At 36.2% G+C, this 19,314-nt stretch overlaps 1 protein-coding gene across 1 annotated transcript in view; it reads right to left on the bottom strand.

Annotated features, from left to right (window-relative positions):
- Nucleotides 1-18,049, bottom strand: part of TTN (titin) — a 240,161-nt gene extending 222,112 nt beyond the window's left edge. The window contains 15 exon segments of the mRNA XM_066323289.1: nt 54-119; nt 393-668; nt 1,705-1,824; nt 1,938-2,210; nt 4,394-4,531; nt 5,297-5,434; nt 6,381-6,500; nt 6,975-7,127; nt 7,372-7,654; nt 9,345-9,586; nt 9,678-9,766; nt 10,491-10,778; nt 11,433-11,636; nt 15,734-15,837; nt 17,855-18,049. Coding sequence (XP_066179386.1) covers nt 54-119; nt 393-668; nt 1,705-1,824; nt 1,938-2,210; nt 4,394-4,531; nt 5,297-5,434; nt 6,381-6,500; nt 6,975-7,127; nt 7,372-7,654; nt 9,345-9,586; nt 9,678-9,766; nt 10,491-10,778; nt 11,433-11,636; nt 15,734-15,824 — 2,481 coding nt within the window. The 5' untranslated portion in view covers nt 15,825-15,837; nt 17,855-18,049.
- Between the last annotated feature and the right edge of the window lie 1,265 nt (nt 18,050-19,314).

Raw genomic sequence — 19,314 nt, 5'->3', positions numbered from 1 at the left:
CAGAATGGGTGAAAATCTAGAGTAACTCCCTACACTACATACAAATTACTTACTGAGACTAAGGTGGGTGGAGTTGCAGGGATTTCTGCAGGCACAGGAACTCTGGCAGTTTCTGTCACCTATGTTGTTTAGAGGATAATAATGAACAAAGTCAAGGACATAGGCAGCATAGTTTAAATAAGAAAATAAATCAGGTAATGTGAACTCTTTGCATGTCATAATTAAATATTAGATCCTTACAAGGATTTGTGTAAAACAAATGAAAAATATAAGGCAGCAGAATACTTTAGAAGTGGAAAATTGTGATAAGAGGACAGCAAAACAAGTGCGGCTATTCTATATTTTTAAGATGAAAGTCAGTCAAAGTGACAGAAATTTGCTTCAAAACTTACCTTTGGTTCACCTTCTTTATGCAGCATCAAGTGTTCTGTCCGCACTGCTTCAGTTTTAATGCTTGTCTCCTTTTTAGTCTCAACATCATAGTGACTCTTATATGTTTCAGCAGCCTCTCCAAAGGGAAACTGTGGTGGGGCAACTGGCTCTGCTTTTGTCCTGACTTCATGAGGCTTTAGCTGAGGTGGTTTTACAGGCTTGGTGATCTTTTGCACAGCAGAAGTAGCTGATAACTCTTTCTCCAGAGTAGCCATGGCAGATCCAGCTATTGAGACCTAGGGAACAGAAGACAAAGAGTTACAGCTTTGTTGTTGTCTTATTTTCAAAGGAGAGAATGCATTTCTTGAGCAGGTTGCATATGCTTAGTTGCATATGCTTAGTTGCTTCCTAAGTTTACTTGGTTTTGACACTGCAAAAGCTATATGTAAAAAAAAGAGGAGTAGTTTTAGACTGCAGTAGTAGAATACTGGAGATATAATATCCTTGTATTATTTTTGATCTAACATTTAAATATTTTCTTTTTCACTTTCAAATTTGGTCTTTAAATGGTCAAGAAGCTCTTAAGCACTGCACAAGGAATGTTCTGTTTGTTCACTTCAAACCTTAGATTTCCATTTAATCGGTCTAGTACTGCAATAAAGAATACTACTAATTACATAACTTCCAATGATTAAAATAACTGAAGAGATTTCAAAATATTATTATAGGTGGAATAACTTTTTGAAAAATACATAAATATTTAATAAAAATATTTATACAAGTGTTTATTTATGTTTAGGGGAAAATAATTTTTAAATTCCAGATGAAGAGAAAAAATATGCTTGAATGAGGAAATTATTTAACTAGAAAATTTTAATATTGTGTAAAGGAGTCCAACAGAAGAATGGAAGAATAACATTTAAAATGGATAGTATCATATTATGCAATTAGTCTCGACTTTTTCTATTTATAAAATTAGCTTAGCATGTATTAATTAGGAAGGAAGAAAAAGCAGAGTGTGAGTGAACTGCTGCACATAGTAAGATTAAAGAGCGATACTTCTGCTTTTTTAAAAAATATAACTTGCATGACTAATGTCTACAACTTCACTATATGTCATTAAGTGTGAAGCTGCATCTTCAGTTTATAAGATTATTTAATAAGAAATAATAACAACAAATCATATTTTAGCAATTTATGCAAGGGGCATACAGCTCTTCCTCTTGGGGAAGCACCACACTGAAGTGTGGGAGGAAAAGCCATATTGAGTGGGTGACCTGCTGGCTATTGAAAATGAGCATGCTGCTCCTCTTGGATATGAATTCAGCTTACCTCATATGTGTGATCTGGTTTAGGAACAGCAACTCTGGAGACCGTGAAGTGAGGACTTGCTGTGCGAGGTCGCGTTGGTTCAACATGAATTGTTTTCTCAAGTTCTGTTGTTCTTTTTATCTACATAAAGTAACGAAAAAGGTTGTTGAAAGTGATGGTGTTCTTTAAACTGAAACAGATTTCACTGGGACATGGTTTCTGGAAAAGAATGTAATGTGAAAAAAGAGTCTAACCTCTTTTGATATATGAACTTCCTGCTTTTCAGGGGCTGAGATATGTTTCTCAGGAGGAATATAGACTGTTTTGACTTCTTTAGTGACAACATGACGTTCTGCTGGGGCCTCAGAACCACGGTCTGTTACAGTGTGCTCTTTATAACCATATTCCACAGTTTTCTCCTTTACATAAGCTTCATCTTGTTCTGGCTGCCAGGGTGATCGAACACGTGCCTGATCAACTGCTGCAACGACTGTAGCTACAGCTTCAGCCTTTTTTCCAGCTTGAGTCTACAAATAACATCAACAGAATTTATACATATTCATCATTATATTGAAAACTTGTATATATGACAAATAGTTAAAATGTTCAGTATATTTCAAAGAGAGGTTGTATGGTTATGCAAAAGTCATGATGAAAAGATCAAAAGTATGCACCTGTAAATATACTTAAGATTCAGTAAATTCAAATGCAAATGTATTCTTTAAGTGCTATCTCTGCACATTCAGAATGGATCTGTGCTTCTGTGTTTTATACATATCAAAGCTTGTCTGCAAGCCCAGTTTTAATACTTTACAGCCACATTTGTGTCCTCTTGTCTAAAAGCATTCAGGTGTGTAAATGTGAATACAGTTTTAAAGTATGCTCATCAGTTCCATATAACTCTTGTACATGTAAAATGCATCTGATGTCAATGTATTTATTAAGAAACAGACCCATGAAAATTTTTAGATCAGGTATATCTTAATTCAGTGTTGATCTATTTTAAAGGATTTTAAAAAAGGAGGGAGACTGAGATATCTGATACTTCAGAAATAATGCTTTTGCATCAGGGCTTCTGTTTGTTTCTAATAACTCATGGATACTGTCAACTTCTGTGTTATTAGGGTCCAAACTTCTGCCCAGTCTGCCAACAGTAGATAATAGCGACTACTATTACTGTTTATTGTTACTATCATAACTGATCTGGATGCAGCAACAGAGCATATGATATGTATGCCTTGTAAATGGGAAAAAAAAATCCCTAGCAGATAATTACATACTGATTTTAAAATTGTTACCAGCTTAAACTAAAATTACTTATGTGAGACCCAAATGTGATCATTTACAGAGATTTTGTTTCCTGATTAAAGTAATGTTTAGGAAACAGGCACCTCTTATTCACTATTACTGTTGGTTTCAAAATAATTTGTTATACTGGCCTGAATTTGGCTCTAAATTTACATCATATAACAAGTGACTGAACTCACCTAGCAGTCTTACTCCCCTGAGTGAGTTTTATATGCTTTGCTTGCTTACTTAAATTTTACAAAAGTATTTTATGAATGTACTACACTGTAAGTAGATAGATTTTAAATAACAGCTGTTGTAAACTATGCTATTCTTCCACATGTAAGAGTTGCTGGCTGTATTGTAGATCTTTATTTCTGTGGAAATCCTACTGGAACAAAGCAGTGCCAACAAGTGTCTGATACTCGTAAGTAACAAACTGGACAGACCTGAATGGGTGTTAAAGTTTGTATAGTACAAACAATTCAAACCTCACTAACAAGAAGTTGTTTCATCTGACAACAACGAAGTTACAAGGAATCATCAAGCAGGAAAAAAGATTGCAGAGTCAGAAATTTGAACAAGTAAATGTTACTAAATGCCACTGATAGAGAGGGGACTGTCATGGAGAAATCAGACTATAGCCTAAAGTGTGATGTTTCCTAGCAGGGTGGGATATAAACCTTTTCAGCACTAGAAATGTAAGCACACTGGCTCTGTTACTTGACAATCATTCCACTGAATGGGTATGTTTTCAGGAATTAATTTGAGAGCATTATGTTGTACCAAAGTGGGTCTTAAAACGTAAGGTTTGCAGATAAACCAAATTGTAATGGTGCATTGGTTGTAATTTCTTCTCCAGTTCTGGACACTGTGACTGGTGCTTTGGTTTTGGCAGTGGCAACTATTTTTGGAACTACAGTAGTTTTCTCAGCTTCCTTTTTAATCTATTTTACAGCAGAAATAAAAGCTTCGGTTACATTCAGTCTTGAAAGATATTTGAATGAGAAAACATTTTGAAATGGGAACAGGGAAGAAGAAGGAGAATTGAAGGGTTAGATCCTTGTGCACTGCACACATCTCTGTGTTATGTGTATACTGATAAGTATTGTTATACCCTCGCACCTATTAAAATAAAAGTAATGATTTAAAAAAAAAAAAGGTTAAAATGCATTTCAGGAGTCAGTCAGTTCATTCCAAACATCAGTCAGAAGAAAATTATGAGCATCCTATTAATGAAAATAAGAGAGGAAGGTCAAGATGAAATAATTTAGTCTAATTAGCAGTAGGTCTAGAAGTTTGTAAGTGGAATAATCTTAGAAAAAAATGAGCTGGAAATGGAGTTAGTATTTTTTGAGGAAAACAAGAGGTTTGTAAAGAAGAAAGGATAAAACCCAAATATGGTTATAACACTGCTAGTCACCTTTTCACGTGTTATGCTCACTTGTTCTTGTTTGGTGGCAACTCTTTCTTTACTTTTCGATATTATGACCGGTGCCTTAGGTTTATCAGTAGAAATTACTACCTTAGGTACAGAAGGTTTCATATCTTCCCTTCTTATCTATTTTTTATGGTAAAGAAAAATAATAGTAATTGATTATGCCTTTTGTCAAGATAACACAACTTTTTTGGAAAGCAGGATAATGTTTCTAAATGTATATCAAGAAAGAAAAAAACAGGGCTTCAGAACTGGAGGAATACCTTTGTATCCAAGATATAGCCCGTCTTATATGCTAACTGCAAGAAGTTCATTCAAAGTCATTAATACAGTTGCATTAATATTTATTCGAATGAGAGAAGAAACCTTGTACTTCCTAGTTTGTAATATATAATTATGTTTTGTAGAAACTTTTTGCATAGAAATTAGTATTACTGACTTAACAGCTAACCCCATCAGTTGAGTGGTTTCACAATATGGTTTAACAGATGTATTCAATCCTCACACAAATATGAACTTCATTAAATCAAGCTCCAGACTACATATTATAATATGAAAAATTTTATATCATAGTAACCTTTGAAATTTATGTTCAGAAATCGACTTTCAGAGATAAATTTGTCATTAAGGATCACATGCAATTCTGTGTACAGTGGCAGTAAAAGCCCTAATGCTGGAAAGATCTGTGAGAAGTGCAGCTGCACTCCTCTGCAGACAGAGCTGATATGAGGTCAGTGGAACTGGACCTGCAGAGATTTTTGGTCAGGAATACCTTGTTTCACCAAGTTTTTGTTTAGTAATCTTCTCTTCATAAAGAAGGACAGTAAAGTTATTTCACAGATTTTATAAACCAGAGTATCTCAATGAACTAAAAATTGTAACATTTACCTGTTCATGAGCAATGTGCACTTGCTCATGTCTGGTAGATACTTCTTCTCTAGCTCTTGTTATTCTTTCTTGTTCTTTGGCTTTGTCTGTGGCAATTATTACTGTCGGTACTGGAGTTTTCTCTGGTTCTTTTCTTACCTGGACATTTACAAATAAAGAATTTATTTATATTTTTGTTTTAAAACATAAGGCATGTGACTTTCAATATGTTTTGGAAAGAGCACAGAAATTAAAGTGAGAAAAGATGTCACATTCTGTGTTTTGAAATCATCTAGACTGGAAACAACAATAACAACATGAATGGACATAGCATAAAACATTTAACATAAAAATAATAAAACATTGCATAAATGCTTGGTTTGCTACTGAAAGCAGCCCTAAAAAAATGGCTCAGAGAAAAACTGTCCTGCATTATAATCACTTTGAGAAAATACAGGATATTAAAAATAGGTTTTATGAAACTTTCATTTGACAAGACTTCAAATGCCAAATTCAGAGCAATGCCCAGGTGAATTTCTGTTTCTCAGTGCTTTAAAAAGAGGTTATACTTTCTTCTTCATGCATTTCTACTATAATTCAAATGTAACATTGGCTATGAAAGTTAATCTTTCATTAAGAAAAGTCACATTTTTCATTCACTGTTTTATAAAATATATGTTAAATTAATCCGAATTCAGATAATTCATTGATATTTTCAAAATTGATTTCAATGCAGAATGAGTTTTCCTTCCTTTTTTTCTGACACCCTGTGCTGCAAAACAAACAAGGCAGGCTACAAATGGCAAGCTTGCGTAGTATCAGAACACCCCTATCCCTAACCCGTGCCCCCAGCAAAATTTAAGAGCTAGTTTCTACATGTAAATTATTAAAGTGATCAAGAATACTGTCTAGTAAGTTACTATTTAATATATGAAAAAAGAGAGGTTTGTCTAGCTAGCACTGTAAACTGGAGGAGTGAACATATATAAAAGGGACAAATAATAACAGTATCTCATTTATCTTCTTCATGGGCTTGTCTTTGTATGAGATATCAGATTTTTGAACAAGGTAGAACAAAACAATCTCAGGTACAATCTGTATTCACCTTTTCAGGAGAGATGTGTCTTTGTTCTTGTGAAGTTACAATTCCTTCTCTAGTTCTTGATATCACTGTTTGTTTTGTGGCTTTATCACTGGTAACTACTACCACTGCCTCCTTTTTCATCTGATTTTTGTAGCAACAAACAAAAAAAAAACCAAAGCCTTAGAATTTGTTTTTAAAAATTGATCATCAAAATAAGAGGAGAAGGAAAAATAAGAGAGGAATTCAAGTAAAGGAAAAATACTAGCAAGAATTATTTTATTCCAAGTAGGGAAATTATAAATGAGATATTAGATAAAAGGTTTCATCATCGTAAGAATAATGTTAGAGAATAGAGGAGAAGAGAGAACAGAGGATCACTTCAGAGAAAGCATCCTTAAACTTAAAAAGAGTAATTAGTTCAATCCTGTTATGATGGAATGTAATGGTGTAAGTGAACCTGAGCATTCCTTTACAATCTAGGTGTTCTAGATGAATATATGCATGCTTTTGCAGTGCACTGGATAATATCTGGTTAATTCCTCACAGTCAATCATGCTTTGTGTGTTGGATGAAAGGATAGAGGGAAATCATAGAATGTCTGTGCTCTATTTCTACCTGCTCATGAACAGGCTGAACGTGGACTGCAGTCATTGCTGTCCTTTTAGCAGTTTGCTCTACAACACCTGGAGCTGGTTCTCTCACCATGGCTTGATCCACAGCAGCAACAACCGTAGCAATAGCTGCTGTTTTTTCACTGTCCTTTCTCACCTATATTAGTCACATCAAAAGACATTTTCTCATATTTTGCATACATTCAGAAGAAGCACAAAACAAGTACAGAAGGCAGAATGTTGCAAAGGAGCATTTCCATATCTGCAGCAGAGCTCTCTCAATGACAGATGCACACATGGTTTTACACACAGCCTCTCAGATTCCACTTAGCAGATCTATCCAGCAGTGGTGAGACCCCACACAAAGCAAACCCAATGGTTTTTCCAAAACCAGACTTTACCTCTCTAGCACCAGGGGCCACCTCGCCAGCAGTAGTGCCAGTAATGGTAACTTGTTCCTGGACCCCGTATGTCCCCTCCCATCTTTCTTCAGTCACTTGGGTAGTGCTTGTAGATACTCTTGTTTCCTTCATCTGGGATTCCATGGTTGCAGCATACCCTTCCTGCTTCCAAGGAGGAGGGACATCAGCCCCAGTTGTCACTACATGTGGTTTACGGATTGGAGATGGAGATTTCACTGGTCTAATAGGTGAAGTGGAGATTCTCCCAGCAGGAGAAACTGACCTATTGAAAAAAATAGAGTATCAATATCATTAATCTACTGCTGCAGAGCTGTGTAAACAACTTCAGCCTGAACCTGAACTCCCTCCCCATATAGGGTATCTCCAGTAATGTTTGTAATTTGATTTTAAGAACAGTTTGTTCTTGTTATTTTAACATTATGCCTAACTACTGTCATTCTCATAACTTTAACATGGCTTTGTAGTAGCTTAGTTTTCAAAAAGAAATAAGAACAAGTGACAAAAGAGATTTCAGTCAACCTAATATATTTGAAATAAAAAAAATACATCATGATTTTGCATTTGCCCTATCCTAATTCTTCTAACAGGAATAATACAAAAGGCTCACAGGCTATAAAGTCTACATAATACATTCATGGTCCAGTAGAGAGACAAAATCATAATTGTAACCAATCTTTACAAAAATGTCACATGGCAACCACTTAGCAAAACAACTGGATGTACTTCTGTACTACATCTTCTTTGTATGTGTCACCCATATATGTACCTGTAATCCAGGCAAATTTCTTATCAGTGCCTAATATTTTTCCTCACACTTAAATTTATAGCTCTCCGACGCAATTATTTATATCCACTTGAAAGTGCTAGTTTCTAAATTTTGATATTCCAAAAATTTTGTCCTAATCCTTGCAGACAGTTTTAAAGCATTCTCAAAAATTCTTAAACAGGCTTTCTAACCTAGAATTTATTTGAGTGGAATTTTTTGTGCTGTCTCCCAGAGAAGATTAACACATAGCAGCAGTAGGGGGCAGCAGCATCATAATAATTTTTAGATTTCGTTTTTTCTAATGTGTTGTATGTCTGAAAGGGATCTGATTAGCAAGGGAGGACAAATTTCTAGTTCTGTTTGTGCTCTAGATGTCGCTATTGAATTCTTTTTTCATTTATGCAGTTTGATAGTTACTGTTAGTTGCTATTGATCCATTTATTCCTGTCCTTGCAAGTTATTATCAATGGGGTAAAAAGTTCACCAGCACGCCCAGCTCTGAAACTTAAATGGGGTTCTTCTGAGCATTCAGCCTTGAGTCATTCCTTCCGTGATGCTGGTGCTCCAGGATACCGAAACTGCAGGACTTCCAAAACACTCTTCCCTTTACCTGCCCCTCAGCACAGACCTCATGGAGTCTCCCAGACCACGAGCCTTGCTCATCCAATCGCTCACTTTCCCTCTCTAGACCCTCTACAAAGCAAAGAACTCCATTTTTCCATAACCATATTTAGCTTGCCTACCTTCAAAATATCATTTCTGTAGTTATTACCAGCACATACATAGAACATGAGCTCTATTTTTTTTTTTTTACATATACTTTCATTCTGTTTGCCACTCATCAGTGTCATTGCTCTTTTCTCTGTTCATCTAAAATAATCAAGGGCTAGTTGCTCTACTATGTTTTGCTGTTTCATTATGAAATTGAGCTGTGAGGGCAACTTTGGGCCTATGTAGAGCAGTCAAAGGGGATTTTCTACAACAGGGGATTGAAGTCTTCAGAGGCAGCCCACATTTTTATAGCAGTGGCAAATATAGCAGATTACAGCTCACCATCAGAATAAACCCAGTCACCAATAAGTCAGTGTGTTCTTTCATTGTATACTATGCTCTCATTCCACAGCATCACTTCTGTCTGTAAAAGTGATTGCAAAAGCAATGTTGCCTGAAAGAATAGTAATTTTACCTTACTGGTGAAGGTGTTGGTGCTCTGACATGTCTTACAGGTGATGGTGATTGTCTAACAGGCGATGGTGATTGCTGTCGTGCCATTTGTGCTTTTGCAGCAGTAGTCGGGGTTGGTGATTTTGATGTGGGTCTAGGAGGCATTCGTGGAGGTGCCTTGTGTGGGAGCTGTTGGGCGGCTGCACCTTCTATAACCATTTCAACACTTGTAAGTGATCTGGCATCAAAGTGGGCTTCAGTCTTCTGCAATGAAAAGTAAGAAAAAGAAAATTAGGGTGAGGTACTGTAATCCTCCACATTTTAGCCATACCTGCTTTGTTTCTGAAAACAATACCTTTTCAATTCTGGCTTGTCTTGTTTGTGAAATCTGAGCAGTCGAAACAATTGTCTTTGTCTTTTTAGCGGGAACGGCTTCTTCCTCGCCTTTTGAAAGAAAATGTGGTCAGAAGAATTGCATATGGCATCAATCAATAAACGGAGAAACAAATGAATGGTCAACTGCGATTATATAAAAATTTATATATATTGAACAGAAAATAATTAAGCAACCATCTGTTTTGCCTTCAGTATCTACAGACAGATAATTGAGAAAACAGCTGAAACAATGTTACTGCATTACCAAGCCATTAGAAAAAAAACTCAAACAAAGCAAAACAAAATGAATTCTTTGTAGATTCTTCATATCAGTCCTGGATCTCAAATGATTACAGAGTCTCTAAGCCTGACTGAGGTGAAACCCAAGCAAGACTGCTCTGGGTAGCATGATTCCCTGCTACGATTATCTAAGAACTGTCTTCATCCTTACCAGCCTCCTTCACAAGACCGTGTACAGTTATGCAGTCCAATATATCTATTCGATCAAAGCCAACTTACAAATAAAATTTTGAGAGATTTACAGACCAAAACGAGAACAACTCAAGGTATCCCACAATTTTCCCATCAACTCTATCCTCTGTTCAAAGACCCCTCGGGAGAAATGGTCCTTTTAAATCTCAGACAAATATCTTTGGCAAATTTGCTTTTTTTTTTTCAAAGCAAGTAAAAAACTCTTGAGAAAGAAGTTATAAATTAACTTATTGATATAACTGCAATGAAGTGGTACATATTGCACCACCATTTTCATGGTCTGCAACTTCAGCTCTGTTACCTTGAATTAGCAATTCAGCTGTTGAAGTAGCACGTCCCACACTATTTGTGGCATTTACGGAATAGGTGCCGGAGTCTTCAGGATATGCTTCTGCAATTACTAGGCTGTAAAGGTCTCCTTCTTGTAAAATTTTAAAATCGGGGGAACTTTTAATTTCTACTCCGTCCCGATAGAACTTCACCACAGGTGTAGGGATTCCAGTCACTCTCACGTCAAGTCGGACTTGACTTCCCTGTCTTGCAGTCATGCTCTGTAGTCGTTGTGAGAAGTTTGGTGGTGCTGTTCCAGCTGCATTTTTATTGAAGAAGTAAACAGAAAAACAATAGCGTCTGTTAAAAAGAATGGCAAGTACTAGATACTTTCATTACTATAGGTCTATGAGGTCTATTTCTTATTCACATGATACTGAGAGAGGATAGTACTTTCTGAAACATTAAAAATATTATCTCTGATTACACCTACGATTGCAAATGTTTCTAGAATTACAGATACATTGTTTGTAACCATAGGCATTAGCACAGTCTCTTGGTATGGCCCTTTATGTGACTTATTCTGTTAAATACCATTGATAGGATTAGATATCATTAATGCCTCCATCCTGCAGAACTTCATCCTTTCTTTCTAGAGCAATTTCAGTGTAGCTAGTGTGACAGACTATAAGGAGGTATATGTATAAAGCCTGAGACAGAAGCTTGTAATAATGAATAAGAGTTTGCAAGATCAAGATTAAACTTTATAGAGTTCAAACATAAAGGGCACTGTTAGACATTACTGGTGAGAAGACAATGCTGAGTTCTAGACTGCTTTAGGAAAAGAAATATGGTTTGCTGGTTTTTTGCTGATCATGTATTTGAAGTCTGAACTATTTCATTATGTGTTACTCTTCCATCAGTCCCTCACACTGCTAGCAGGCAGAGGTGCACTTCTTTATCTGCTGTGTACCTGTGACAAGCAGTTCAGCAGTACTAGTCGCTTGCCCAGATCCATTGGTGGCTTGCACAGTGTACCTCCCGCTGTTGGCTTCTGTCACGGTGGGGATCACCAGTTTAGCGCGGCCATCACTAAACGAGATCTGCACACCGGGCAGAGTTGCAGCAGAGAGAACCTGGCCATCCCGATACCAGTTCACCTCAGGAACTGGGAAACCTGCAGCAATAGGAAGACAAATGGAGATTAAGAGATTATGAAAAGCCAGACATAAAATATTACCAGAATGCACACTCATAAATACACAGCTATGGGTGAGTATAATGCCATAGGCAGAGAGATATATGTCCACTGGCACAGTGGCAAAGGAATTCATTTTTAGAAAGGTCTCTAAAATTCACAGAGCAACAGGGCAGCTGCACTGTCTCCTGTGTTCAGTGTATCACTTTAATAATGAGAGGACTGTAGTGTTCAGCAATCTTATTGATAGAAGTTCATCAAAATCATGAGGAGGATGAATTAATTCATGCAAGGTGTTTTTAAAATTCATTTCCTTTATCCAAGTAGGATTGCTTATTGCTAGCATATTTATCCAGCCCAATAATCTGGAGATAATGTAAATATCAGTACTTCCAACCAAATGAAGTGTATGTTCTAACACTACTATGTCTTTAGAAAATGAAGTGACAGGAAAAGTGACTGCTGTAGACATTAAAATCAAATGCTAGTAAAGTTTTGGGGGGGTTAATTTCTTTTTTTGGAATCTTTTGAGTTTAATCAACAGCAGTCACCTGGAATCAACTGTTGTTCAAATATGGTATTATTTTTTGTCAGGGTCATGAGCAAGAGTCTTTGGATCAGAAAAAATTTGATTATACCAACAGTGGATTTTTGGTTTTAAATGGTGATTTTAGATTCCCTCAGAAATTCCCTTCTCGGTGTTCTACTCAGCCAAATTTATTGAGCAACTTAAATCCATTTGATGAACAAGTACAATTCTTATATGAACCACATAAGGAGAAGTGGTAATTTAAGGAGATGGTTCCAGTTCAAAGTTTTTTTTGTAGTCCTAGAACGTAATTTCTTCAATATTAAAATCCTCTCATATTCACTTCATGCATATCCCTGCTCAACCCAAATCATCAGTTGCACTGCATGGAGGCTCAGGAATGAGATCTGAGACTGCATTTAGAGATTAATTAATTTTCTCAGTTCTAATGTCTGTGTTTTAGAAAACCCCAAGTGCACAGATTTCTGCTTCCTTTTTAGAGTATCCTTCCTATAAATTGAATAAATTGTTAGGGAATTTAATGTGCCAGGAAAATGACTGTGTGAGATTAAAGTGAAAGACAAGCTGATATGTAGATTGAAGCCTTCATGCAATCCCATCAGACTTGGTTAGGAAAGTTTAAAATCTCACTCACAGTAAAGCACTGATATTTAGAGAAATGTAAAACAGAAACTCGCACACAGAAAGAGAACGAGGACAGTTTTAGGGAGGATTAGAAATCAAAAAGGTGAAAGTACATTTGAGCATTGTTAATTTCACAGATGGAAGATATCAAACAGTCCTGATGGGATGGTATAATTCAATTTTGTGCTATTGGTGTGGGGCAATTTTGGCATTATCATCATAAACAGAGTATATAGCAGACCTCAGTGGTTTCATTCAGAGCTATGTGTCTTCAATATTTGCGAAAATTTGTTAAAAAAAGTTTTAAGCTAGGCAACCCCCAAAACATGTCCTTAACAGTAAACTTCTTGAAACATCTCAAAAGATCTGTATTCTTGCAGCAGTATTATATGATGATTAGCAAAAAAATGGGAGTTTCTGTGGCAGGTTGAAAAAGGTCTTCACTGTCAAAGCAGAGTCTATTTTGATGTCTCAAACTGCTGTATACAAGGGATACAAAGCTAGAAGCCATTTTAGAATTTTAGAAGCCATCTGAGCCCAAGCTTGTATTAAAAACTCAACTCCACAAATTTATTAGCACTCTGCTAGTCCCAGGTCACAGAGCTAGGTAAGATCTAACTCAGATTATAGATATACATGCCTGGTCTATATGAAGTAGGGGTTTACTTCTACATGTCCCAAATACGCTAGGATTTGACTGTTAATTATTAGGACAATCTTTTTTCATTTTAAAACTTTGAGATTTTTTGAATTTTAATGCCAAAAAGAAGAAAATCAACCTGAGGTGCCTCAATTCACCACTTAAGTAATTTAATTCAATAAGATTCTCCTAACAATGATGTGGGAAGGACTGCCAACTTCTCTATCATCTGTGTGCTGCTCTCAAAAGTATGTAAAGGTATGTAAAATGTCTTGCACTGGGTAATACCTGAAAATATCTGTCCCAAAAAAACAGATGATTAATTCCTTTTGAAAAGGAATTAGCCTTGAACAGGCTAATTCCTTGTGAAAAAATTCAGACTTGATCAGTACTGTGGAGACATGAGCTTGGCACCGTTCTAATGCCAGTAACATATCTGACTTTTTTATCTCATGACTCCTCAGTCACCAGTGACCCAGTAGGACTCCTGCTGTGACACTGTCCTGGGTGCTCTGGCATTTGCTGCTTTTAATAACGGGGTTTTGTGTTCTGTACTTTCTGTTACATGCTGGGTATATTCATCTGATATCGACCCTTTCAATGTGACACTTAATTCACAGTCTAATACAGCAACACAATTCATTTGTTCTAGTTTACACACAGCAAAATTGCATTTCAGGTGGTTGCTAAGCTCTTCTTGATACCCTTAGATTAACTGAGCTCTTCACATTTGAACTGTAGTTCTGTATTAATAATTGACTTTTATATAATAGCCCAGTGTTACTAGAGATATAGAAAAGTTCTGACTTTTAGACACTCAATAGGTCATGATAGATAGATAGGGTGGACATTACAGCAGGATAAACCTGTGGAGTCTTTTATTTATGCAATTAGTTATAGTAAAAAGCTTTTCTTGTTTTTTATGCTGTAGAAAAACTAAATGCAAACCACTGTCAGATCTTTCAAACCTGGAGGATGTTTTTAGGGCAGGAAAGTTATATCAGAATCTCACAATGTGAAAAAAACCTAACAAGAGGTTGACTCACAAGATACTTGAGACAAAAATACAAATATGGCATATGCTATTAGAAATACTGCTGTATCTTCACTTAGTAAGAAATCAAGTTCCTCTCCCCAAGTACTCCATAATACCACACAACTGAAATTGGCCAAAATCACACCTTGAATAATACAAGAATCCTAACTTTTTCTGATTATATTTTTAAGTATTCATAATAAGAATAATTACTGTAAAAGTGGGAAAAAATTGTACAGAAAATTTACAGTGTAGAAGCAAGAAGAGAAAATCAGGGCAATCAACTGAAGAATAAGGGCCTAATAATAGAACATGGCATGAAAAAATGTCACAGGTGGAGACTGCAGGACCTATTCAAACACCTTATGTGAGTCAGTGCTATGCATAGGGACCAAGGGATGAAATACATGGACCATAGATGTCAGAGATCTTTATAGTTGCACAGATCATGTGTTTGCACCTGTCACAGAGCATCTGAGTAGTGCTTTATGGTATGTGGATCATCACACTGCTAATGCCTGTAAGACAACATAATTCCACCAGCAGGAGCACATGTCATTTCTCCTTAGTCACTGCCGAGGTCAGAGACACTCTTAGACCAGGGTGTTGGGTCTCTGGTAACGTTATCTCAGAGGTTTGCATGGTGTTTTGCACAAGATATAGGGTCTTTGAGCGGTATGTACACTGGAGAAATCATGTATCCTTTAAATTGCATAGGGAACTTAAATTATATTAACCCAGCCTTGTGCTACCATCATGATCACCATACTAGGGGTTTCTACCCTCTTCAGTGCTTGGTTGGGCCTAGATTTTGTGCTTTTAATCCCCCTCCTAGAACTCTGGAATTAAGTAAACTTCAGGGCACAGAAAGTAGAAATACAGCTTAGCTAGAGTAAAGCTTAACAAAAGGTCATGGAAGAACTAGCATAAACCCTGCTTTTTGCATCCTGACTTCTAATTCTGCCCAGTCATCATCCAAATGAGATTATTCTTTCTGCAGTCACAAGAAATTCCCTTATTAGCACAATATGTATTTCTATGCATATACATTTAAAGGTGCTGTTCAGCGCTGTATGATATGGATATATATCCCTATTTCAGCACTCATCTTTACCCATACATACCAGATTATGTTCTATCAAAAGAGTAATATTTTTTCTTAGCATAAACATTAGAAATTAGCGATAACCAATAATGAATCTTGGAAGAATGAATCAAAACCTTACCACTAATGTGAGCCTCAAAGGTTGCGGCACTACCCTCCAGTGCCACAACACTTTGTAATGGCTGTGTAAATGTTGGTGCTTTCGTCGTCATCTTTACAGGCACTCTGCAAGCAAAAAACACCCATAATTAGATATCAGTGGTGAAAATGGTGTTATATTTACACACTTCTTGCAAGAATAATTGTGATTATTCTCTCAGCAATTTACTCTTCTCAGTTTTATATCAGAACTATCTAAATGAAATGAAAAGGTAGTGAGTTTTGACAAAGTTGTATAGCAAATTACTCTTGGGGCACGCTTGGCTGAAGTGGATGGGAAACCATTATATTTAGTGGAGCTGTGCTTTGGCATTGCAAGTATGCAGCAGGGGACAAGACTCACTGTGTGACCTTCCACAGGTCATTCAGGCTGCCTCTCTTTGTCTTTTAACTTTTTATCTGACAGGAAAAAAAATTCTCTGTATAATTTTTAAAAATATTTTGCTTTAAAAATATTTTGGTGCAAAATATTTGCATTATGCAAGACAACTAGGTCCCTAAGAAGCAATTGAAAGAAATGGGAAAATCTCCAATGTATTTATAACAATGCAATAATTCATTATTTAAAATTGTTATTAATAAAACCTAATATTAATAAATATTGCATTATTAATAATGCAATAATGCTAAAAATGCCAAGAGACTATTTTAAAAGCACTCTGTAAATAGTGAATAATTTCCCTTTACAGAAGTAAATTTGCATTAAAGATGCAAATAAATTCTCCTCTTTCTTAGAGAGTATCTCAGTGGAATTTTGAATATGGGAAGACAGCCATTTTCAAAATGTGAACTAGGATATAAAGTAGCCACTGACACTGATGGCTTGAACAACTGCAAAGCCATCTGAATTTAGAAAGAAAGTTTGCTTTCTTTTGCTGTGCCACAAGATCTTCCTTTGAAATAACACATTGCCACTATAAAAGCTTGTGTGCTGATATTTTGTATTTGCATGATCTATTCATTTACTTATGTTGAATTGTGCATTTTTTAAAAAGGTAGCTATTATGTTCTTAATATTATCATACATCTATTAAGTTTTTTTTTTTTTTTCTCATTAAAAAATTCCACTGAGATCATATCTGGTCTCAACAAATGTGTTAACCCCACAATATATCAATTCAATCTTACTCACACTTCTATTTACTTTGGCTTTTGTGTCTGATTTTGTGACAGTCCCAAACTTAAATTAAAAATGAGAAAGTGAAGTTTCTTTCACTATGAGTCAAATTTATTCTACCTCTTACAGGGGTGAAAATTCTTCATTACATGGGTTCTTCCTTCCTAGAAATCAGGCCTAGGTGCATACATGCAATAAGAGCATAAGGGCAGAACTGGATATTGTATTGGGATTTTCAGGTTCAGTGTTGTGACTATGTTTCAAAGCTCAGCTAAACTAAATGGAAATAATTTTACAAAACAATTAAACATTATGAAAGCCCACATATATAGAGAGAGTTTCCAGAAAAGACCAGAAACAATTTAAGAATTTCCATGGAGTTCCCACAAGGTTTCTATATTTCATTGTCCAAGCAAATTCTGGAGATGAAGATCTGATCTTATAAGGCTTCTTGTATAATTAGAATTAAAAGTATGCATCTAAAATGTCATGTTCCAGAAATAACCTTTGCAGCCATGAATGACAGCAGACAAGTGTTCCAGAGCTGCCGTGTAACTGATACCTTTGCAGTTGTTTCCCTTAAAAAGTCATCAGCGCTTAGCTGATACCATGTGCATTTTATCAGAGCTATTCTTGGAGCTTCTCAGTTTATCTCTCAGAAGCATAACCTTGAACACTCCCAACAGAAAGGAGTTTTTAAGTTAAGCACATGTTTCCTTGCACTTCTAAAATCTTGATTTATGTAGTCTTTTGCAATAAAATGCACTGGAGAAAACCTTTTTGCTCAGAGTTATCAAAGCTTACTCCTGAAATTAAGGATATAACCTTGACAGAGAATATAAGTGTTTCATGTCTATACCCTGAAATCTATAACCCCCTGTGAGAAAATTTATAAATAATAGATGGTATCAGAATTATTAATGACTGATAAAACACTTATTACACCAGCAGAAACATGCTACTCACCTGATCTCTCAAAGTGCCTGCAAGAGTGGGCTAAGCCCAACGAAATCTTCTTGAACGACGTCCTTATCCAGAGTAAGATTTTTTTAGACAATCCCAGCATGAGAATTGAAGAGCCTCTAATCATAAAAACAAAACTACACAGTCTTGACAGTGTAGTTTTGTTTTTTGCAATCCCTACACCCGAGGCGAGGCGGGGAATGCACGACTGCTCAGAAGTGCTAACATAGTTGTTTCGCTTTATATACCCCAGCTCTGCTGACAGCTCTGCTTCATCATGTCAGTGCCAGTTCTGATTGGTTTCCTGAAAGAAAGTATCTTGTGAGGGGGGATTCACTCCCTGTAACCATACACCACCTGTTGGTTTTGACTGACAATGCTAATTTTGGAGGCACAAAAGGGATTCACTGAGGAAACCTCAGCCATTCCAAAACTTTCGATTTATAATTCAATTTAGTTTACCAAGTGTAGTTTACATTACAAACTTCCTAATTCATAACCACAAGACAAAGAAAGCAATAAAAAGTCTTTTAGCAGGGCATACAAACAAGTCAGAAGTCATCATATCAGTGAGATGCAGTCCTGCTTTCTTTCATTATAAAACATCCAAGAAGCCACACCAAATGCATATGTCAATCACCAGATTAAAGAAGTAAGCTGAGCTCAGACAAGTGGCTGCACACTATTAGAATACACTGTTTAAACTTTGTTTTTCTGTAAGCTTTTTACTTTTCTGTAACTTTTAATTCTAAAATTGTGTTTGGTAATATACAGATTTGGTGCTCCAGGGCTGTTTTTGTTTCCATCACGATTTTTCTGTTGGATGTTCCAAGCCATAAAACATAACAAATAGTAGCATACAATGTGCAGAAACACAAATTTTGTGAAAGTAAATTGACACAGGCAATTACTGTCATTTTTAAGAAAGAAGATTTTATGTCTAACAGCTTTTTTTTAGACCTGTCTAGTCCTTGTGCAGCCTCAGACCATGAAATAGCGTATTGGTTTGTGAATTTCCACTATCCCAGCTTTGTCACTATGCAGCTAATTGTGTCTTTTGAGTGATTGCTTCTGAAACAGACATCAGAGTTAGAAGACTACTCTTGTTTGTGGCTGGAATGGGAAGTCTTTTACCACACCAGCTCATTTGCCTGTTTCTATTCCTGCCTACGAAACAAACTCGCCATGTACATAACTAGCACATAATACTACTTCAAATTACTTGCTTAAAATTAAGCATGCACTTAGCTGGTTTGGAAAAAGGAGGACTTCAGTCTGAGGTTACCAAGTTTCACATTGAAAAGGAAAAGGACTTCCCTGAGAGCACTCAGATAAGTAAACACAGATTGGAGTTTTGGACTATCAGCTGCACTTGTGTTTGAAAACAACCTCTCCAGCAAGAGAGGCACAAAATGCCAAGAAGCGAGAGAGAGAGAGAGTTTCACTGCTCTGATTCCTACAGA

This window comes from Sylvia atricapilla, chromosome 7 (assembly GCF_009819655.1).
Source record: "Sylvia atricapilla isolate bSylAtr1 chromosome 7, bSylAtr1.pri, whole genome shotgun sequence".
Lineage (NCBI taxonomy): Eukaryota > Metazoa > Chordata > Aves > Passeriformes > Sylviidae > Sylvia > Sylvia atricapilla.
This window is presented reverse-complemented; position numbering and strand designations above follow the sequence as displayed.